Genomic DNA, 23,768 nt, shown 5'->3' on the forward strand with positions numbered 1-23,768 from the left:
GGTGACCAGAAAAAGGGAAACATAAACCAAGTCGAAAAGAGTTGTTTGTTGTGGATTCTTTTGCCCCCAACAATCTCTTTATATAGACCAAATTCACACATTCTTGGTTTGATTTTGCAATAATCCTTTGTTGTGTTTTGTGTGAAAGTTCCAACTGGTAATTTCACTTTCAATGTCATTCCATACATGAATGATATAAAAAATCTGGCACTTTAATGATATTTAATTTGAAAAAGAGTGAGTAGATTACTTAGTTTCGATGTGTACAAAGCTTTTTCATAAGCATGAAAAAATAATAAAATCTAAATAAATTTATTAATATACTAAAATTAATTTATAACTATTTGTAATATTATATTATATTCTAGTTTGTTTGAAATCTGATTTTTAACTTATTTGAGTTGTTATAAAAGGGAGATCTGAGTCAAAAATCTCATTCTCATTATTGAATTTCATGGATACATAGATAGATTTAAATTTATCAGCATTTTAACTGTTGGTAATGTTATTATGTGATATTCTTCATATAATGTATTTACAATGTGTGGTCATTTCAGGTTACATACTTTTAGAAATATTTTTCTTCCTTAAGACATATAATGAATGCTTAAATGTACACATTTATGATGAGTGCTCTTTCAAAAAAAAACTTTTATTTTTTTATGTTAAGGCTAACATGTTTTTGCAGACTTAAAATGGTTTGGAAAGAAGTCACTGGTTGAGATTTTAGCAAATGTATTGTTTCGTTTTGGATGTTACAATAGTAACTCTTTTTATATAAGGGTTACATCCTTAAATGTTTCAAAATATATTTATTTATTCATGGCTGATGAAAAAATTTATGAAAATGGAATACTTTTAACATAAGAAAAAATTACAAAAGCCTCAAAAATATTTTTTAGAAAATTAATTCAAATAGAGTTGGTTTAGAATGAATATAAAGAAGATGAAGATGTTCATGTTAATGTTTTATTTATATATGAATAGAGTCGGTAAGAAAATTTCATGTTAACATGATGGAAGATAGATAATTTAGTTGCAATGTGACAAATATATCACTAATATATATGTCACTAATCTTGAATTTGATTACTACACTTTTATGATATTTTAGTAATTTACTTCTTCTTTTCCTTCAATTTTAATTGTAACCTAAACTTTATTTTGTTATAAAATTTGAAAATATTTTATATGATAAGTACATGTTCAAATCTTATATATTTTTTATAATTCATGTTATACAAAAACATGTTTTTCTTTTAATTAATATTATATATATATATCATTAATTAATTTTATGGTATTTTGTGACTAAGGATTACAATTCAAAGATTTTTGAATTAGAAAAAAATACTATCAAAATTACATGTTATGTCTTCTTACATTCTTTATAACTTTTGTTATGCATAATAATTTTTTCTTTTAAATATAATCTTTATTTATATAATATGACATGTTATAGTTTTTACTTCCAAAAATTTAAAAGATCTAACAACAATGAAACAATGTAGTAGAACCAAATAACACACATCAGTAATATTAAACCTGATTAGTATATTTTTATTGCAAATTTGAATTTATGGTATTTTACTAATTTACTTTCACTTCTCTTTCAATTTTCCTAACTATTATAATGTAAAATTTATTTTGTAATAAAATTTGAAAACATTTCAATTACATATCTTCAATTTCTTATATTCTTTGAAATTCATGTTATATAAAAAAATATATTTTAATTTTAATAAGTATATATTATATATCATTAATTAATTTTATAATATGTAAAATGTAAACTTAAAAAATATTTTAACTTTAATATATTTTTCATTTATTTAATATGATAGTTTATAATTTTACACTGTAAAGATTTAAAAAATGAAATGACAAAGAAGAAATAATACACATGTCATTAACATTCAACATAATTAATATACTTTTACAAAACAATAATATTTAAGTTATAATACTTTAGTAAAGTAATTTTACTTCTTTCTTCTTTAAGATGTAATTTATAAATTACAAAATATATTATTTTTTTTATTTTAAATTATTAAAAATATAGAAATGCAACATACAAAAATTTGAAAAAATTAATGTCAATTGAACTGGTTAATATATTTTATCACATATATCAGTATTTTACTTATACTTTTCTTTTAATTTTCTTAAGTATTGTAGTTTAAAGATTGTTGACTTAAAAGGTTTCAAGAATTAACAGTAATTAACAATAATGAAGTAGATCAAATAACACACACTTTTATAGTTTTTATTTATAATAAATTTGTAATAATGTTTATAAATTTATCTCATATATTAATCTAATAAAATTATAATAATAATTTAATATTTATAACAAAGGAAACACAATAAAATTTTAATTATATTTAAAAAATTTGACACACAACTGGTAGTATATATATATATACCTATATATAAAGGAGATTCTCTTCTTAACTGCTCTTAATTTTTTTTTCCTATTTTATCCTTATATTAATATTTAATTTTATTATTGTATTATGGTCATTGTCATTTCTTATTCCCCTCTTAACTGTTCTTAATTTTTTTTCCCATTTTATCCTTACTTAATAATTTATTGTATTAATTTATTTTGGTTATTTGGATATTTATAATTTCAAAAATTAATAAAATAATTTTTTAATTTATTTTATTTGTTATTATTTAACTGGAGAGTGGAGAGAATGAAGAGAGTGGAGAGATTGATTAGTTATTTTTCTGTCTTAAAGATCTTCTTCTCTATTAAATAATGTAATATTTTGTGGACCACTTTTGTGACGTTACTTTTCTGATTTAAACTGATATTTTTTTTATTGAAATTGATTTAAGAAAGAGATTTTATGATTTTTCACTACACATAACCTACATATTCTATTTTCAAGTTTCTCTCTCCTATATAGGTACCTACTTCCCACTTTCTCTCTCCACTACTCTTTAACTTCTCATTTTAATGTTATTAAGAAAAATTGTTTTTGAAAAATAAAAAATGCGGATACACATTGTGTTCCCACTAGTATATATAATACATTTAATATTTTTTAAAGAGCATATTAAAAAAATGTTTAGTTAAATTAACCAACTTTTTTATACTTTTAGTAGAAGAGAGGAGAGTCAGAATATAATTATAATGACTTCTTTCTAATATATATTATTTTTTATTTTAACATAAAGAAAACAGTATATATGTCAGTCATTTGAGTTTTTGTTTTAAATTGGAGTTTGATCTTACATTTGGGATTATGCCTCTTAATTAAAAATAATATTAACTTTAAAAAAATTGTATTTTTAATATACGATATATTTTATTTTAAATATTCATTAATTTTGTTTCTTTGAGATTAGTATGTAATAAATTTTAAAAAATTGATTTAATATTTTTATCAGTTTTACCCAAGACATATTTATTATGTTAAAATACGTGTATTGCATGATTTGGACTATTAAATAATATTAGGTAGTAAATCTCTTGTAATAAAAAGTTTATAAAGATTATTATAATATAAATAAGTTAAGAAAGTAAACAAATTCTAAACATATTTTAAAAGTAGTTTAAATAAATAAATAATATAAAAATACGAGAGAAATGCAAATATTTTTTTTAGAAATAAATTAAAATGTTTTAATGTATTAAATACTCAATGATAATGAGATAGATGAAACATATTCGTGGCAAAAATATTTATATTTAGTAAAGAAAAGAAAAAGTCAAAATTGCGGATAGAAAAATTTAGAATATTAAAATTATAATTAAAAAAAAAACTATTTTTCCCTGTTCCTCCCCCAAATCTCAATTCCATGAGCGCAAATTCCCCAACTTTGAAATCGGAAAAATGGACAGCGACATTTCCCGGTGGGTGATGGAGTTCCTCCTCCGCAGTTCCGTCCCCGATTCCCTAATCCAAAAAACTCTAATCGTCCTTCCTCTCTCCGGCGCTGACTCCCGCCTCAAGAAGACCCTTCTCCTCCGCATTCTTCGCACCCTCCTCCTCAAGGCCTCCCTCTCGGAAACCGCGCTCCAAATCCTCGAACTCCTCGAAGACCTGGACGGTGCCTCTGCCTCCGCCGTGCGCCGCCGCGCGTACCTCGCCGTCGCCGTCGAGTGCACTGTCAAGTACCTCGCCGCCGCCCCCGATGACGCCGACGGGGAGTTCTCTGGCGCCGTGAATCGAATCTGGCGTGGCCGTGTGGCGGCGCTGGAGGCGCGCCGGAGCGGGCTGGTGTCTGGAGAGCTGGCCCGGTGGCGGGACGACTTGGAGGCGGCGCTTGGGGATTCTAGGGCTTGCGAGAGGCTGGCGGATTTGAATAGCAGGAGGGAGGCGATGAACGAGGTGAGGGCGTATTTGAAAGAAGCGTGGGAATCGATGGGTCCTTCGTTCTTGGAATCGGTTGCGGCGATGTCGAAGGGTTTAACCAAAGAGAAAGATGATTTTGTTGTTAGTGGTAACAAGAGAGACAATGATCATGAGAATGACAATGATGCATGCATGGAGGATGTGGCAATGCATGATGAGAATCAGGGCAAGCAACAATTGGAAGAGAAAATTGATGCGAATCAGGAAGTGGGTGGGCGTGACTTGCTACTTGAGAGTGATAAAGGTACCTTTTTTTAACGACTGAGTGCTGCTGATTCATGAATTTCGATTTTTTGCTTTGAAGTTTGATCTGTTTGTTACTTGCAAAACAAATAATGTTTGTTTTTGGGTGTTACACTGAGTAGTGCGTGTTTAAAGCTGTGATAGCTAATGGAAGTGGTGGAAGCTTAATTTGAGTTTCCACTACGTGTTTTATCCAGGTTTCTATGTGTTCTCCTGCAACGTTTTTGAAATAGATGTGCTTTTTTTTTTAATTACTCTGAGTTTAACTATATGAATATTTTATCTAGTACCTTAGAATTATACTTTAATCAATGTATGTGTGCGCCTGCATGCAATAGTGTTTGTCTGTGGAAAGAAGTGTGAGTTTGGATACTCAATGATTCCCTACATCATGGATGTGATTTGGGAATGGGTCGTGGATGTGATTTTTCAATCTTAGTTCTAGCTTTTGTGTTTTTTCACGTCTTGAATGTGAATTTTTGGGTGTGGAACATTTTCCTAAACATGTTATTAGTTGCTTCATGTATACAACACGAGAGAAAAGATGTGGGAAATCAATTTGTAATTTTATTGTTTGTCTCATTAAGTATCAACTGCGATTTGAATGGGTGCAAAATGTTTTTTAATACTGCTGCGTATGTGCTGTTACCTTTACCAGTTTGTTATCGTCAAGTGGAACCAAGTAGTATTTTTTCCCCTCACTTTGGAGTCCCCACTCACTACAAAATTCTGTCAAATTAAAATTGGCTTAAACTTTGGAAAGATGTTTCACATTTGTTAAAATTGGTCATTCATTATTTGGAATTAACTTTAACGATGAAGTCACAGTACTGTTCAATAATTGCTATTCTTACTACTGTTTCACTGTTATTTACATTTTTTATTGTACATTTGTGTTCCCAATAGTAATTCAGAAGCAGAATCTTCGGGTTAAACACAAGCACTCTGCACTTCGTGCATGTCATAGGGGAGTTAAAATATCTGGTTCAGAGGAAGTGGAGTCTGCAAAATCATGGAGCAAACATGATTCTGTTCCTTCTGAAATCAGAAAAGTTAGGGAATCCCTTAAATCAAGTACTTGTGAGTTAAGAGCATTGGTCAATGATCCTCTTCCTGATGCATTACGTCTATCTGAAGTTGTAAGATCAAAATTGGCAACAAGTGATACAAATATTGAGCCACCTACTGAAAACCAGAGTTCACATATAGATGTACCAGATCCAGATGTTTGCCAGAGTATTGTACCTTTTCAGCCTAATGATGCCCATCTTCGGGAGAAGTCTTCTGTTCATTGTAGTAATATACATCAGCCCAACCTAATAGAACGGAACAGAAGTGCCCGTACCATTGAGGTAATCATGTTTGTTATTGTCTGTTTTAATTTAGGGGCAGATTCCTTTAAGATTGTACTGTTAGCCAGTGTCTAAGTTTTGATCTAAAGGATGCCATCTTGGTCAAGATAACTTCTTTCATGGAAAAATGCTTGCTATCTATCGGAGTAAGCCTCCTACAAGGATTACCATCTCCCCGTGGTTTCTTTATTGTGTTTAGAAAAGTTCTAAACAATTGCAATACAATGCAACTGGTGTAGCAGCGATTGTGATTGTTATCTAGAAACCACATTTGAAAACCTTGCTACCACTTGATCCAGTGGCCTGTGGATCCCCAAAAATGATGTTGATACTTTGTATTTGTGTGCCATTTTAGTTTTGATTTTTGCATTGGTATATAAGTTATGTCCTTTTATTTTCTAGTGGGATGATTCAATAGACAACTCACCACTAGCAAGACAGTCTAGGAGGAGGAAAAGGAGATGGAGTTCGTTGGAAGAGGAGACGCTAAGGGCTGGTGTAAAAATGTACGTTCTTGTTCTAAACTTGTCAAACCATAATTTTCCTGGTTATCTGTCACAGCTATTAGTTATAATTGCAATGGAAAGCTAATAAATTTTGTAATAGTTTTGTGCCTTGAGATTTCATTTTCTCATTCACCATATTTCTTTTTACACAGGTTTGGAGAAGGAAACTGGGCAACAATCAGAAGTTTTTACAGTAACATATTTGACAATAGAAGTGGAGTAAGCAATCTCTGTCCCCAAAATGCTTTCCTGTGTTTCTTTCTGGACTTGTACCTGTAATAAAACTGATTTTTCAAAAACAATAATTTGAGGTTGATCTGAAGGACAAGTGGAGAAACATGATACGATGACCCCAATGTGCTACTTGAACATTCATGTGTATATCTTGTGGAGGTATTTTTTTCCCTGCATTTTTTCTTTAAAATTTTGCTTCTATTAAGTAAGGTTGATATACGAACTAACATGTGCAGTTTCTTTTATTGCTTGATTCCTTCTGATTAGATTTATGACTGTATTCATCAATACTGAATTAGGTCAATGCAATATTCAATGGGCTTGGTTTGAATTATGGAAGAGATTTGGTTCCTGTGAAGCAAAAACCGAAACACTAGACATGACACTGACATGACAACACCTATAATCTCCTAAATGTGGGAAATGGACACACACACTCATATATATTGAATATCATTGTGAATTATTTAAATTGACAATCCAGATTCATATCTTCAAAATCATATATAAAAAAGTTAGTCAAATATAACAATTTGAATACATTATTTCTTAATACAAAATGGATTTAATCCATCCATTTAAAGTCCAAAAAATTAAAAGATGTAATTCATTTAAGACATTCCATTTCCACCCCTTTGTTGATCATCATCATTGAAAAAGACATCCTCTAACTCAGATTCATCTAAAGACAAATTTAAATGGAGAAGTGGAAATTCAAAAGTCGCAGTAAAGATAAAATGTAAATGTGAAATAGACAGTTTGTTTGTTTAAAGGGGCAACAAAATCTTGGACTCTAGATTTTTTAGTTTCCAACTTCTAAATTTTTGTTCCCTTCATTAGCACTAAGTTGGAGTTGTGTCAAGGGAGTGTCAGAGACACAAAAAATCATTTTTTAAATTCAACAATTTACCAAAGTGTGTGATACTTGTCATATGATGCCGGACACGGGGACATGCCACTGAAGAATCCGTGTCCATGCTTCATAGTTTGGTGCCTCAAATGGGCAAATGCCGTAAGCTTATCTTGAGGTATGGTAAGGTTCTTGGTTTGATTTCTTGTTTTAAGTGAAGGTTGTTCAAGGGTGGTTAGGTTAGGCCTTATGGTTTGGCTTAGATGTAGGTGTTCTTGTTTGATCAAGGATGGTATAGGGTGTTGAGGGTGTGATAGTCAAAGAAGAAGACAAGAATAGAACAAGAAGGCGTGTAAAAGCACAAAGAAAGAAGGAACAAAATGGTAAGATGTTTACCAAAAATTGGCTAGTTTTTGAAACTAGCATGGATGGTTGAACTTTGAATCAACCTTACACCACTCCCATGGAGTTAAGCAAGAAAGAGGATTGTCACTTGAAAACTCCACTCAAGATAAGATCTTTCTAAAGAAAGAAGACTCACTATTTTTCACAAAATCTCTCCAGATTTCACATTTATAAAGTTATGTACAAATATGACCTATGCTCTACTTATATACGAGGGTTGTGTGGAAGGAATGGTCAAGCACTCTCCTTCCCACAGTTATGTCCAAATAAACCTGAATATTAAACTACTAAAGGATTAGCCAAGATACCATAGGTTATCTTTGTATCCAAACAGATATCTATTACATGAAAATCTATTTTCTATTATCTTGAAAAACGTGAAGAGTTCCTCTCCTCATTCCCCTTCTAGTCAACCTTCTTCCAAGATCTTCTTAAAGTTAATTTATCCTATCCAGAGTCACATCAAGTATTGCAATGGTCCTGTTTTTTTTCCCTATTGGATTCTTTCCTTTGTACTTTTCTATGAAGGATAGTATTTGTTTGATGCATCCCTTCTTTGTCCCCAAAAGTGAAGGATTCAAGGTGATTAACAGTGTTCTGTAAATTGGGTCTTGAGGTTTATGGTGGATTCAGTAAGTGTCCAGAACTGTGGCTTCTTGGGGTTGGTGAGTTTGTGAGAGATAGCTGTGAGTTGGTGAGACGTGAGATGTGAAAACAGAGAGGGGACAAGGGATGAAGCCAATGCTTGGTGTGCTGAGATTAAGAGTAGTAGCAGCAGAGGAATGAGTTATCAGATGATGCAGAGTTGCCAGCATAGACAACACACCAGTGATGGAGAGATTGCTTTTCTGTTTCACTGCAACACACTAAACAAATTGGGAATTGGTTTAGTTTTTTGAAAACATTCGAGGCAAATTTCTAAATATCCCCCTCATTAAAAGTTTACCATCCATCTTCTCAAGCATGGTGCTGCCATCATGCCATACTTCCATGACAACACTGACGGTAAGCAGCAATGCTATGAAACTCTGATATTGTTTTGCTCAAATTCAAACATACCAGCCTCCATGTTGCTGGCAAAATATAAATTGGATCATTAAAGCTTGCTAAATTTGATGGAAATTATAATATTGGGAGTTGGTAAAATGCATTCTAAATTGATATCTTGTTGTTTTATGATTCTTGATTATTGAGTGTATTTTCTTTTGCTCTTTGCTTCTCTTCTTCCTGGTTCATACTTCAAATCTTTTAGTTGGAGGATCAAGTTGGTCTATGCGGTAAACAACATTACAGTATTATTGTTATCTGCGAGACTTTGTAATACTTTCAGGTAATGATAATTTTGATTGCAGCTTCTCTCTGCATGATCAAATTTTGTTAAAGCACCATCAAATAGTACAGTTAGTGAGGACCAACTGGTATCCAAAGCCCAAGCACGGCTCTTCCAAACGCATCATTCATCCGTGTCTGGTTTCAACGGCTCAGCTGAAGGTTAGATTTGAAATTGCAGTTTTTGATGATGATAACGTAAATATATTTTTTAATGTAGATTCTAATGTATCAGTGGAGTAAGGTTTCTTGTCATGGTGTACAACTTATAATGAACTCCTGCATCTTAAAATCTCAACAAAATTTTAATTTCATGTTTCTAATTTTGAATAAAGAAATGAAAGAATAGAAATTTCAATATTGTGGTTCCATATTTTTTTTATCTCAGTGAAAAATCAACTGTGGTCGAGATGCAATTAATTTTTTTTACATGTCAAAAAAATTGTTTTTATTAACAAATATTAAACTCTGCACTCAAAATACCCTGGGTGGCACGGGTTCAAAGACTAGTATAGAACAAATTGTAGTGCATGCAATTATATTGAGCTTTGTATTAGTTTTACCTGCATTCATTTTGGCAGCTACTATGAGTAGAGTTTTCCCATAAAACTTGGCAATGTTGTTCAAAACTTGATGAACAAATTGCATCATCATTTTGACTAATGGTAGAGAAGAAATGTTGTAGCTTATTAACTTGCGGTCTACATTTCAGGTTTCAATTCTGGTATGGTTGGGTACTAAAGGAAATAAAGTCAATTTGGAGGTCTGAATTGTACTAGTTATGGTGTTTCAAGTTTTAATCTATATATGCAATTATAATTCCTTGAAAAGGCCACGACCATCATATCGATAGCCATCTAAATTTCTAATCTAACGCATATGTTTTGATTTTGTCTATTAGAACTTTAATTTCTCTTGTTTTTTCTTATTTCCTTTCCTATTTCTGTTTTTCCAACTTTCTCAGGTGATTAGACCACAAAACTAGCTAGGTTTTCAGCACCTTAATTTTTGTAAATGAGGGATTGAATGACGAATTTATACAATTAGACTGGTCGATGCATTTGTATTAAAATCAATAACTAATAAAGAAAAGATTTATACATATTTATATTTATAACTTTATAATTTACAATATTCGAGAGCCATGATTCCGTTGTATTTATTGTATTAAATCTTTTTCTTGATTTATTTATAATAAAAGGAAAAGAAAATTTGAACACCATTCATGAAAAAATCGAAATGTCAAAGTTAATTACATAAACTTATTATTTGTTATTGAAAATATCGGTTTAAATCGGATGGAACAAATTCAACAAGATACCATCTAAATGTTTATTTTTTCTTAAAGACAATTTAAAATGTGTTATTTTTTTATATAGGCATTAATATTAATTAATGACATTTTATTTGAAGTTTTATATGGATTTTAATGTTAAAATCTAATAAATTGATGTTATTTTAATTTTTATTATAAATTTGTGATATTATACTTTTAACATTTTTATGTTATTTAATAGTTATAATATTTTTATTATTACCGAAAGATTCATTGCAATAGAGTGCAGCTTCCCTTAGAATGTGTGTCCAAAAAGAAACTAGTTTCTCCTAATGATGGTTATGGTCTTGGTTGATCCAACGCGGTGAATCAAACTTATTGCTGTTGCTTCCTTCGATCAATAAATTTGATTCTTGCACCCAATAAATTTAAAATTTCAGAACTGCATTTCATTCTGGAATTGGAAATCCACAATTGAAAAATATATTCTGAAAAATAAAATCTGGAATATAATTTTTGCTTTCTGAAAATAAAATTTTAAAATATTGAAAAATCAAAATCATGTTTTGGAATACAAATATATTACGGAAAAAGATATTCTGGAAAAAAAATCTAAAAAAACATTCTAAAATGTTATTTAAGAGAACTGCTTGGAAAAGTTTAATCCAAAAAAAATTAGAAATATATTTTGAAATACTAAATCTGTAACACATTTTAGAACTGCACTCTTTACTCTTATTTTAGAATTAGAGAGGCATTACAAATTCACATTTATTGGTTGCGGGAAGCAAAAAAGCCCAAACTTGATATGCATAGTAGTGAATAATTGCAGGGTGCGGGAAGCAAATGCCCAAACATGATATGCACAGTAGTGAATGACTATTTCTTCCTGCACCTCCATATGTTCTTCTCTCACATCCATAAATTTTCGTATTTCTAAAAATATCTCTCTGTAATATTCTGGATGATATAATCTAGAAGTCTTTTTTCAAATTCATAATTAGTTTCGGATTACATAATCTGAAAGCTTTTTTTCAGATGCATGATTAGTTTCCAGATTACATAATTTGGAAGTATTTTTTAACTTTCGGATTATGTAATCTGGAAGTCTTTTATCAAATGTGTGTCTGGATTATATAATCCAGAAGCTACTATGCAAGTGGCACAAGAAGGATAAAAATATATTTTTCATGTTTTGTATGGAGGTGACAAAAGAACATATGGAGGTGCAGGAAGAAACAATCTAGTGAATAATTGCAGGGTCCGGAAAGCATAAGCCCAAACTTGAAGTACATTTTTTGTTTTATTTTTCTTCCAATAATATTAGTACGAATAATTTTTATGTCATGAATGACATAACTAAAGAATATATAAATATATTCCACTCTTAACAAATCAAGTAACAAATAAAAGTGTACTAGAGTGTGTCTCCCCTTCTTCTAGTGAACACTTGCAGTAGGGTTATATAGTAGGATAAGTAAGAGTAAACGAGGAAGATAGATTATTACCTCAGAACCCAAAAAATCAGCTTAAACTGAAATAATACAGAACTAATTAAACAATCTCAAACTGATTAGAAAATTTCATCAGCCAAAATCAAATGCAAGTGTGGATACAAAGAGTAGCTGAATTCATATAAATCCTAATTCTAAATCCTAAAACTTTAATGTTACAACTTCACTCGCTTATCACTTTTATACAAAATTTGTGTCTACTATTTTAGAGAGTCATTTCTCCAACCTTAGAAACATTCCAAAGAAAGTATAAATCATTTTTATAAATAACAAAACAATATTATTTATCTTACATAACTATCCAAGATCGAAATTTAACTAATTACACAAACAAACTTTTACTATTGAAATTTTTATTTTTGAGCATGACACTTTTCCTACTATATGATCGAGAAGAGACCACCCAAACACTTCATAAGAATAATTGCTTTCCAACAATAAGATGATAACAAAATTCATAATGCAGTTTGACCAATTGTTAAAGAATGTTGGAAAAATTAGAAGTAATTTCTTTGGTGTAAATACAAAATGATACTTACAATAGCAATAAGCAGATAAAAGAAAATATAGCAAAATTGAATAATGATATCAAGAATTTTTAACATGAAAAACCTTCTCAATTTGAGAAATAAAAACTCATGAGACCTAATCTAGAAAATTATTCATTATGAAAGTAGGATTACAATAGTTGTTTCTCTCACTCTTGTTGACAATAATACTCAATCTCACCCAATAATGATGAAATACAATGTCTCTTTAGCCTCTTTCTATGATTTCTAATCTCTCACACTATGGTGGATATCTATTTTCTTATTTACTCTCTGCGTTGCTCTTCTCACTTGTTTGCATTTTCTCTTCCTCGTAAGTTTCCTTTATATAGAGAATAATGAAAGGAAAATTTCTTCATAAAAAGAAAGTGGATAATTAACGCTTATCACATTTTCAAGAGAGTTATATTTCCACGATTTTTAGAATAATCACCATTAAGTACATTCAATAGATTAGTTATTAAGATTCATTGATATGGTCCTATTAAAATAAAAAGAGATTCCCAACAAAGAGACTTCTCATCTCCAACCCATCAACATATCCAAATCAACCCATACTAACACTTCAATTTAAACGGTACAAAATTCCACACTATTAAAAAGTAATAAATAATACTTAAATTCATAATATATATACCCATTATTTGTTACAAACTTATATATAATATATGTTTTTTAATTTTACTTTAATGCCATGCTAAATATTAGGTGGCGGGATCAGAGTAGAGTTAACTACTTTGTTCTCAATTCTTACATATTCTCTAAATTCTTTCCAGATGTCATAAAAATTAGCAGAGAAACATTTTAAGCCATTCATTAAAATATTTGTTAATTCTTCTACAACTATTAAATCGGCTCCGAATGAGGTAAATTTTTTAATAAAGAGTATGGTGGATAGCAGATGAAAAATGATACGAAGAAAAAAAAACTAGTGAGAAAATGATAAATATGATGACAAAATAAAGAGAATAGAAAAGAAAAAAAAAAGACTAGAGAAAATAGGAAAAATATATGCTATAATTAGTACTTTGTATATAAAGATGTTTATGATTATCTTTTAGAGTGTGATTTTGACACATTAACATTAACAAGAAATGTCTACAATGAAATTTGGCTGTTGCGGAACATGTAGTAACCCTAATCCCTAGTTTTCAAATATAATCAACACACGCAACATCTTCACTTCTTTGAAACTTCTTGAGCTATTTTTTTTTTAATTTTCTCACAATAAATCATCGCACTGCAAAATTCTCGCAGCCTTTAGTCACTGCAAAATTCTCCAATCTCTCTATATATAGTAGAAATCCAAGCTAATACCCCATTCAACAACAAAGATAGAAAACCCTATTCTTAGATAAGAATGGCAGTGACTAAGGTGGCATTGGTTGCTTCAATGATGGCTTGCATGCTCTTAACATGCTCTTATTCTAAATCAACCTTGACATGTGATCAAATCACTATTTGGCTCACTCCATGCATAGCTTATGCAGTTTTGGGAGGGAATGTGTCATCTTTGTGTTGCCAAGGTATATATTCTCTGGAGGCAGCCAAAAAGACTGCAGAAGATCGAAGAGGAGCATGCCAATGCATTAAGGACAGAGCTGCATACATCCCTGGCATTGACTATGACCGTGTTAATCAAATTCCTGGAAAATGTGGCACTAAGTGTTCCTACAAACTCTACCCTTCCACTAACTGCTCTGCGTAAGTACCCTTCACCTTCACCATTTTTCCTTTAACAATTTTCTCTTTAACTGTTTTTCTGTCATTTACTCTAAACTTTCTGGTTTTCATGTGATTGTGCAGTGTGCAGTAAGCAATCAGCAAAAGGGTGCAACGTTGTTGTTATGAATAATGAAAAAACTTTATATGTATTTAGTTGGAAGGAAATAAAGATAATGGATCGTGTGTAACTATCCAATGAATGTCTTCAAGTATATATATCAGCAATAAAGACATATATCCCTTTAATTTTATCATTTTCTGTATACTGGGCTGTGATGTGAAACTGATTAATTTTATATCGCATTGGATATAAAAATATTATTGATACATTTTAATTTATTAAATATTTATTTAAAAAATAATAGAATTTGATTTATTTAACAAAATTTTAATCTAATCTATTCATTAACTATTTCTTTATATATGGATATTCGATTCATCCATACAAAATAATATATTTAAAATTTTAGAATGATATAAACTAAGAGGCCAACCAAGAGAGTAAAGGAAAGAATAAATATTAATATTAGTAATAATATCGAGACTTTTCACACTTGAAATTTCTTGTCTCCCTAACTTGAGATAATAGATGATGGATTCACTTAAAAGTTAAAATTAGTTGTTTAACAGAATAAAGTTGTATAAAACCATTGATAACATTCAGCATCTTCGTCTACTATTCTACTACAACAATGCAATGAATTAGTTGAAAAAAATAAAAGCATAAACCAAATCGGAAACATCGGTCAAACTGATTCTATTGTCACAGTATTATAAATATAAAGCTAATAATTTTAAAAAAAAAATTGTAAGAATATATTTTTTGTCAAGATTAACTTGGACAATGAAAGGGTGTGGCTTGTGTTGATATACAAAAGATGATATTTTATTAGAGGTTGTGCCAATTTATACAATGATATGTTTAATCCGATATAAGAAGTGAACTTTAAATCAAACTCAACCTAGGAAAGGATCGAAATGGCTCTGATACCATGTTATGAAGTGGACTTTAAGCCTAACTCAACCCCATAAAACCGGCTCATAGGGTTGAGGTTTTGCACCCACTTATATACAATGAATTGTCCTCATCTCTAGTCGATGTAGATCTTCAACAGAACTTTCAACTAAAACTGAATTTACAATTGGAATTTTATTTTTATTTGAAATTCTTCAAATTGAATCTTTGTTTCATATTAGAACTTCACTTAAAATTGAACTACTATATTACAATTCTAGCAATCTGAAAATAAACTACAATGTTCACTTCATATTTATTGTTGACATTAAGCATTAACTAAGTTCTTTTAATTTTGTATTATTTAGTAATTTGATATTTTAATAACAATAAATTTATTCAGTACCAATTTTATGATTTGCTAAATAAAATTCATTTGTTAACTTCGTACTCAAGCAATCATATGTTAAATAGAGCACTAGAAAAAATAATGTATGTGACAATGGTTTTAATATGGTATAATTTTCATGAAAATCGGTTTACCTGTTATATTTTTAAGAAATATTGATTAAGCAAATGAGCAAAAACCTACTGAGAAAAAAAATGAGAAACTTTTTTGAATGAGGTTGGAACCAAGAGAACCATTGTCTTCTTTCTCGATCGGTTGATCTACCTCTCCTCCCTTCTTCTCGAAATGGTCCTCACACTCTCATTCGACTCCTTTGCTTCTCGTCTTCGTGAACTCCAAGCTCAGATGATACCTAATGCTTGATCACTGATTAATCTTGTTAATCCTCTATTTAGGCATGATGATTTTGGTCATGTCGGTCAACTTTGAACAGATGTTGAGGCTTCCAGCTGTCATACGAACCTGATTGATACACAAGGAGTTGGAGGTCTGTGACGTTTTTTATAACCTCCTACGAAGTCTCCCAACCCGAAAGCTATTATCTGTATATAAATCGTCCCAACGGTGGATCGATTTTCATGGTATGTTTGCACTATTCTTCACCTCGGTTGATTGAAATTTTAACTTATGTCTTTTTCCTTGACGCAGGTATCATGACTCAAGAGGCTCCCCTCACGACCAATATACTGGTTGCATTCCGTTCGAGGGCCCGTAGCAAGGAAAAAGATAGTTTAGAGATGGTTGTGGCCAACAACTGTTCTATTGTTGGGGCGTCCGGTCTCGTGGTTGCTCCCACTGAGGGGAGTGAGAAAAGAAAAAGTAAGACGATCGTTTCCACAACCCGGTCACCTCAAGGAACTCTAAGGCGTCCCCCATCTACCTCTCCTATTCAACTGGGCTCGATGTCTCCAGTCAGTGTTCCTTCTGTTGCTTCGGTTCCACTTGGGAATGCTCAGTTTTCAAAAGGTGTCCAGGTCGGCCTGACACCGACTGAAGTGAATATGTTGGTCACCATCCCCAGCCAAGATCTACTGTCGGCAGCTGTCGAGATGCATGCTCGGGCTATGGTGTTAACTAGGCTCGCTGCTGAAGAAGGCAACCAACGGTCAACCGAAGAAATCTCCCAACTTGAACACTTTGAAGGCGTTGTTGGATGCAATATTGACTTTTGAGTATCGAATGGCCAAGGCGAATGTTGAGCTTGAGTTGAGCAACCAAAGGTGCGCCGAGTTGGAGGAGAAGGAGAGGAGGAAAGTGACAGAGTTGAAGGAGGTGATGAAGGCCATGAAAGAGTTGAAGGTCAGATGCTCAGCCTTGGAGACTGAGAAGGTCTCAGTTGAGGCTGAACTTGACCAACTTCAAGATAATACCTTATTGTGTGGGGAAAGCTTCAACCACGTCATTCGACAGACACATTTGCTTTATAAAGGACCACCCGCGAAAGGTAACTTTGACGTCAATAAAGACGTATTCGAGGGTCGTCCAGTGGCCTTTAACAAGTTGGTGGCCTTGTGGAATCTGACACCAATGGCTATCGTGCAAGACATTGAAGTCAAAGACGAGTAGGTCTTAGTTTTTAATGTACTTTTTTTCCTCGATGCCAGGGTGTGACCTCCTTCATTTTGATTAATGAATCAGTCATTTTCCTTCATTCTTGTTTTAAAAATGAACAAGTAATAATAAATAACATATGACGAAGGTACAATACCATCTTTTGGTCAGTGGCAACTGTGAGTCCTTTGCTAGTTGCTTTAGGTATTTGAGTAAGCGTCCTTTGTTGAGTAAATCTTTAGGTCTCGGGAGGTGATGACTTTTTACGGCAAGTGCACCGCGTTTGTCAGAAGTAATAATTGTCCCTAAGGACGGATATCGATCCCACAAAGAACAGTGAATTATCGAGTACAATATTTGCTAAATATAACAACAGAACAATAAAAAAGAGTTTGAAGTGATTATGTTGTTGGCACTGATCAATAAGAAAACAAACAAAGAATTAGTTGCTTCAATTGGAAAAATTGGGATTAAGTTTCATCTCTCTCACTCTCATGTATTTTGATTAGCATGTTAATATTAAGTTCTTTAATTGAAATTGATGCCCGTATAAAAATCATTTATATCGATTCCTCGCATATAAAATCCTTAAGAATGTCCCCTAACTATCGATCCCTCGCATAATTATAAGAACAACTTAGAACGAAGCTCAGACGTTTAATAGCAATTAACATTTCAAGTCTATTCCTAGCACTCAAATATGTTAAGTATTGTTGTTTAGGTCCGAACCCTAAAAATACCTCCCGGTCAGATTTAAGATTCTCAATTTGTCACGGAAAATTAAAAGTAAAACAACAATACCAATAATCAATCAAGAACTGAATATTAATATATAAAATATCACCTTAATACATAAGAGTTTGAGCAGATTACTCCCAATCCCAAAGGGTAGAATGAGCCACACATACTTCTATCACCTTCCATTCTCCCAATTGGGTTACAATTCACTCTATGGTGTTTTCCTCTCAATCTGGCACCCTAAGGTTGAGCCTCTAGCCCTCTATTTATCCTAGTTTTCTAGGGTTAGGTTGTTTATTGTGTCGCGCTAATGGGCTAAATGATAAAACATAAAAAGGCCCAATCTTTCTTTCTTTCTTTTTTTTCTTTCATCTGGGACCTTCTATCTTTATCTTTTTGGCTCAAATCATTCATCTTTAATCCAAATCTCCAATCTTCCTTAGAAATCTGTAATTAACACCAAATTTGGGAATAAAATACTCTTATTCAAATAAAGATCATAAAAAATGTAAAAAGGTATAAATTCATAAATTAGGGATTATTTTATATGTAAATTAGCAATCAATCCTCATAAGTGCCTATATTTTAATATGAAATATTACTGAAATTAGACACTTATCACTCTCCCCAACTTAGAATCTTGCTTGTCCTCAAGCAAAGTAAATGAATATATTTGAATTTAAATATCAAACAGCTTAATTCACTAAACAACAAATCAAATTAGAAACTTATGATGCTTCCAAATTCAAATATAGAAAATTATAGACACAATCAATTTCCAGGATCAAATCAAAACAAATAAATGACAATTCATCAAGGAATATCTTCTCATATGCTCACGGGTAAGTGTTTCTCTATATTTTCACTAAATCATAACAAATCACAGTTGCTTTTCATTTCATCTTCAAATCACAAACATATTAGAAACATGAATCTTGAGGTCTTTTCCAGGGTTGTAATGAGGCTGGGCTTCCAAAAAATATTGGTTTTTCTTAAATAACAAAATGCACATCTTAAAGAAGAAGAACATATCTACAATTCAATTATAGAGAACATATATGTTATCTAATTACCACTTTCTTTCGATGTCACATTTTTCCTCATTTTCTTTCTTTTCATGATTTTCATGAAAAAAAAAAATCTATCTTTCTTTTTTTTTTTTTTTTTCTTCTTTTGTTTCTCTTTTTTTTTTCAATAATAGGAAAAGATTCTTCCTATTTTCAACTTTTTGAACTTTCAAAATCAGAACCAACCATTCCCTTTTCTATATGTATTGCATTTATATTCTCCTTCCTTAGACATGCTAAAGGGTAGAAAATTATATCAATAAAGGTTAAGGTGCAATATTAACAAAAAATTTCTTAGCCCAAAGGGGATATAAAAAAAAATGGAATTCTAATATAAAGGTTGGCTTTTTGGCCCTGGCTCCTAATTAACACAAACAAATGCCTCAATCATCTTCATGCTCTTTTATGATGCAACAAAAATAAAAATTAAGCAACCACAACTGTCAATGCATCAGTAAAATTCTCAAAAACTGTTTCAGGTTCACACACTCACTTGGTTTAAATGGTCTCATTTCTTTTTGTCTTGTCATTATCTGTCATAATCAATCATCCTGTTAACTTTTCATGTATCATATTTTAACTACATTTGAATAGGGATTCAATCATATTTTCTTTTCTAACCTGAGTCTAATTCATCTCACTATTTAATATTTAAACACAAATTCTTTTTTCCACACTTCAAAATTAATATTCTAGTTCTTTTTTATTTGAAAAAAATAAACAAACTAGAAAACAAACAAATTAAAACTGAAATTTAGTCAAGAAAGATAATTCAAGACTTAAAATTACCAAACTAATAAGAAATTTATTCAAAATCAGCAATATAAACAAACTAAACAAATAAGAAAATAAACAGAAAACAAAATAACTGAAAAATAAAATAGATAAAATAAGACAAAATTCAAATAACTGAAAAGAAAAGAGAATTAGAAAGATAAAACCATATTTTTGCTCAATCCTCTCTTCTTAAGAAATCATCCAGCTTTTTTTTAAGATCTTTATCTACAGTCTTTGCTTCATTTGCTGGATCTGCCCCTTAAATAATAAAACCTGTCCCCAGGTCAAAATACATAACATAGGTTGGGTTTCCCTTGAAATTCTCCATGGTTTACCAGTTGGGCTTATTTGATAGAAGTGATTGGCTAGACAGAATTTCCTAGCCACTTCATTATTAAAACCATATGTTCTCCCTCAACTGGTGATAGGTATCGTCATCATCATCTCTCAGTCTTTTCTAACTTCTCTCCGTGCTTCTTTTTTCTTTATTTTTAACTTTTATTCTTCTGGGTTGTCTTCTCAATTGTATAAAAACTTGTTTTCTTAATATCATAAGACAACTCAAGCAAAGATTAGTATAACAAGTAAATAGTTTTTTTTTTTAAAAAAAAAAATGAAATAAAGAAAACAGAAAATTTAAAATAACAAGAGAAAGAGAAATAAATAGTAAATGAAAAACAGAACAAAAAAAACAAAAACTTACTTAAATAAAAACTAAAAAAAAATAATAAAACTATAATTTTTAACAAAAAATAAAATAAAATAAATAAAAACAAGAATAATATATAAAAACTAAAAATATACAAAATAAACAAAATTAAATAATTAACTAAGAAAACTAAAACAGAATATATAGATAGAAAAACAACTTGCGTAAAATAAAAACTAAGAATGAAATCTAAGAAAATAATAAAACTAAAAATAAAAATAAAAATAAAATAAAATAAAATAAATAACTATTAAAAAAAATGAAACAAAAATAAAACAGAAAGTAATAGTAATAAATAATAAATAAATAAAAACTACGTAAACTCTAAATAAACAACTTAAGCTAAACGTACAAATAAAATATGATAAAACAAAATCCAAATCCAAATAAAATAAAATAATTACAGTAAAAAAAAACTACGTAAACTATATAAAAAAAAGAAATAAAGAATAAAATAAAATATAACAAAACAAAATCAAAATAAAATAAATAAATTACAGTAAAAAAAACTACGTAAACAATATAAAAACAAAAAAGTAAAGAATAAAATAAAATATAACAAAACAAAATCAAAATAAAAGAAATAAAGTAAACAAATAAAAAAAAACTTAAAAAAAAAAATATTAACATAAAAATAACAGTTTTAAAAACACAAACATATTCAAAACAAATCAAATAACTTTGTACGTATTCAAAACTAGAGAAAAAAAACAAAATCTTTATAAAATAATAAAAAAATCTAGAAAACAAAAAAACAAAATTATTCACATCTAAAAAGAAAAACAAAATATTTACAAAAATATTCAAATTAAAAAAAAATAAAAACTAAAAAAAAATTATTCACATAAAAAAAATAAAATAGTTAGTATATTCACAATATTTAGGAAATTATACTCAACAAATCAAACCTGTCCCCGGCAACGGGGCCAAAAACTTGATGACTTTTTACGGCAAGTGCACCGCGTTTGTCAGAAGTAATAATTGTCCCTAAGGACGGATATCGATCCCACAAAGAACAGTGAATTATCGAGTACAATATTTGCTAAATATAACAACAGAACAATAAAAAAGAGTTTGAAGTGATTATGTTGGCACTGATCAATAAGAAAACAAACAAAGAATTAGTTGCTTCAATTGGAAAAATTGGGATTAAGTTTCATCTCTCTCACTCTCATGTATTTTGATTAGCATGTTAATATTAAGTTCTTTAATTGAAATTGATGCCGTATAAAAATCATTTATATCGATTCCTCGCATATAAAATCCTTAAGAATGTCCCCTAACTATCGATCCCTCGCATAATTATAAGAACAACTTAGAACGAAGCTCAGACGTTAATAGCAATTAACATTTCAAGTCTATTCCTAGCACTCAAATATGTTAAGTATTGTTGTTTAGGTCCGAACCCTAAAAATACCTCCCGGTCAGATTTAAGATTCTCAATTTGTCACGGAAAATTAAAAGTAAAACAACAATACCAATAATCAATCAAGAACTGAATATTAATATATAAAATATCACCTCAATACATAAGAGTTTGAGTAGATTACTCCCAATCCCAAAGGGTAGAATGAGCCACGCATACTTCTATCACCTTCCATTCTCCCAATTGGGTTACAATTCACTCTATGGTGTTTTCCTCTCAATCTGGCACCCTAAGGTTGAGCCTCTAGCCCTCTATTTATCAGTTTTCTAGGGTTAGGTTGTTTATTGTGTCGCGCTAATGGGCTAAATGATAAAACATAAAAAGGCCCAATCTTTCTTTCTTTCTTTTTTTTCTTTCATCTGGGACCTTCTATCTTTATCTTTTTGGCTCAAATCATTCATCTTTAATCCAAATCTCCAATCTTCCTTAGAAATCTGTAATTAACACCAAATTTGGGAATAAAATACTCTTATTTAAATAAAGATCATAAAAAATGTAAAAAGGTATAAATTCATAAATTAGGGATTATTTTATATGTAAATTAGCAATCAATCCTCATAAGTGCCTATATTTTAATATGAAATATTACTGAAATTAGACACTTATCAGGAGGGATTAGTGATTAAGGTAAGCGTCCCTGGCTGAGCCGAGTCTTTAGGTCTCAAGAGGGATTACCAGTTAAGGTCCTTGACTGAGTGAATCTTTAGCTATCGAGAGAGATTACTGATTAAGGTAAGCGTCCTTGACCGAGTCGAGTCTTGATTCCCTAGTGGGTAAACATGAAACCCAAGAACTTCCTTCCTTCCACACTGAACGCACACTTCTTGGGGTTGAGCCTCATGTTCTCCTTAGTGCTTTGAAAACTTCTTCTAAGTCTTTGACGTGTTGGCCGCAAAGGGTTAACTTCTTCTTCATTTCTTCGTTTTTCTTTCGGAGAACTAGAATCTCCTCCTCATTCTTCTTTCTCATCTCATCCATCTCTCTCTGCAGAGATATCAACAACACCATCTGCTTAGCTTCCGACATCCTCCCGTTCACAATGTTTCTAGTTGACACCATCTAATTTCTTCTTCCTTCAAATTCTTTTGGCCCTACAGTAGGCGCAAATTGTTCTCGAACGGGGTTGGAACCAAGAGAAAGATTGTTTTCTTTCTCGGTCAGTCGGTATACCTCTCCTCCCTTCTTCTCAAAATGGTCCCCGCACTCTCCTTCCACTCCTTTACTTCTCGTCCTCATGAACTCCAAACTCGAATGGTACCTAATGTTTGATCACTGATTAGTCTTATTAATCCTCTATTTAGATATAATGGTTTTGATTGTGTCGGTTGGCCTTAACCAGGTGCTGAGACTTCCAACTATCATACGGACCCAACCAATACAATAAATATCATGACAAAATACAGAGAACAGAAAAGAAAAATAAGACTAGAGAAAATAGAAAAAATGTATGCTATAATTATTACTTTTTATATAAAGATTTTTATGGTTATTGAGTGTGATTTTGACACACATTAACAAGACAAGCAAGTTTCTACAATGTAGTTTGGCTGTTGCGGAACATGTAGTAACCCTATCCCTAATCCCTAGTTTTCAATATAATCAACACACGCAACATCTACTTCACTTCTTTGAAACTTCTTTAGATATTTTTTTGAATTTTCTAACAATAATGATCGCACTGAGCACCAAAACAATCTTTGTCTCTATCTTCAAATTTCTCGCAGTCTTTATTCACTGCAAAATTGTCCAATCTTCTCCATCTCTCTCTATATATAGTAGAAACCCAA

At 30.9% G+C, this 23,768-nt stretch overlaps 2 protein-coding genes across 4 annotated transcripts; both read left to right on the forward strand.

Moving 5' to 3' along the window:
- The first annotated feature begins 3,661 nt into the window (after positions 1-3,661).
- Positions 3,662-10,183, forward strand: LOC137831560 (uncharacterized). 3 transcript variants are annotated; one of them, XM_068639283.2, is made up of 7 exons: positions 3,662-4,611; positions 5,517-5,962; positions 6,365-6,468; positions 6,621-6,687; positions 6,780-6,861; positions 9,310-9,448; positions 9,999-10,183. In XM_068639283.2, exons 1-5 carry the CDS (start codon positions 3,846-3,848, stop codon positions 6,816-6,818), a joined length of 1,422 nt encoding a protein of 473 aa, XP_068495384.1. In that variant the 5' UTR covers positions 3,662-3,845; the 3' UTR covers positions 6,819-6,861; positions 9,310-9,448; positions 9,999-10,183. The 3 variants fall into 3 exon arrangements, with proteins under 3 accessions (XP_068495384.1, XP_090159761.1, XP_068495386.1); XM_090303635.1 differs by having other exon boundaries at positions 3,776-4,611; positions 7,002-9,448; XM_068639285.2 differs by having other exon boundaries at positions 3,776-4,611; positions 9,288-9,448.
- A 3,751-nt stretch (positions 10,184-13,934) lies between these two features.
- On the forward strand, positions 13,935-14,598 carry LOC137831563 (non-specific lipid-transfer protein 1). The gene is made up of 2 exons (XM_068639289.2): positions 13,935-14,328; positions 14,431-14,598. The coding sequence occupies exons 1-2, from the start codon at positions 13,985-13,987 to the stop codon at positions 14,438-14,440; spliced, it is 354 nt and encodes a 117-aa protein (XP_068495390.1). The 5' UTR covers positions 13,935-13,984; the 3' UTR covers positions 14,441-14,598.
- The last annotated feature ends 9,170 nt before the right edge of the window (positions 14,599-23,768 follow it).

This window comes from Phaseolus vulgaris, chromosome 6 (assembly GCF_051622355.1).
Source record: "Phaseolus vulgaris cultivar YP4 chromosome 6, ASM5162235v1, whole genome shotgun sequence".
Taxonomy (NCBI): domain Eukaryota; kingdom Viridiplantae; phylum Streptophyta; class Magnoliopsida; order Fabales; family Fabaceae; genus Phaseolus; species Phaseolus vulgaris.

Excerpts from the sequence above, each read along its gene's own strand:
- LOC137831563 (XM_068639289.2), top strand. The coding sequence starts at position 13,985 with ATGGCAGTGACTAAGGTGGCATTGGTTGCTTCAATGATGGCTTGCATG.
- LOC137831560 (XM_068639283.2), top strand. The coding sequence starts at position 3,846 with ATGGACAGCGACATTTCCCGGTGGGTGATGGAGTTCCTCCTCCGCAGT. Across the intron at positions 4,612-5,516 it reads GCTACTTGAGAGTGATAAAG|TAATTCAGAAGCAGAATCTT; the intron begins GTACCTTTTTTT and ends TGTTCCCAATAG. Across the intron at positions 6,469-6,620 it reads CTAAGGGCTGGTGTAAAAAT|GTTTGGAGAAGGAAACTGGG; the intron begins GTACGTTCTTGT and ends CTTTTTACACAG.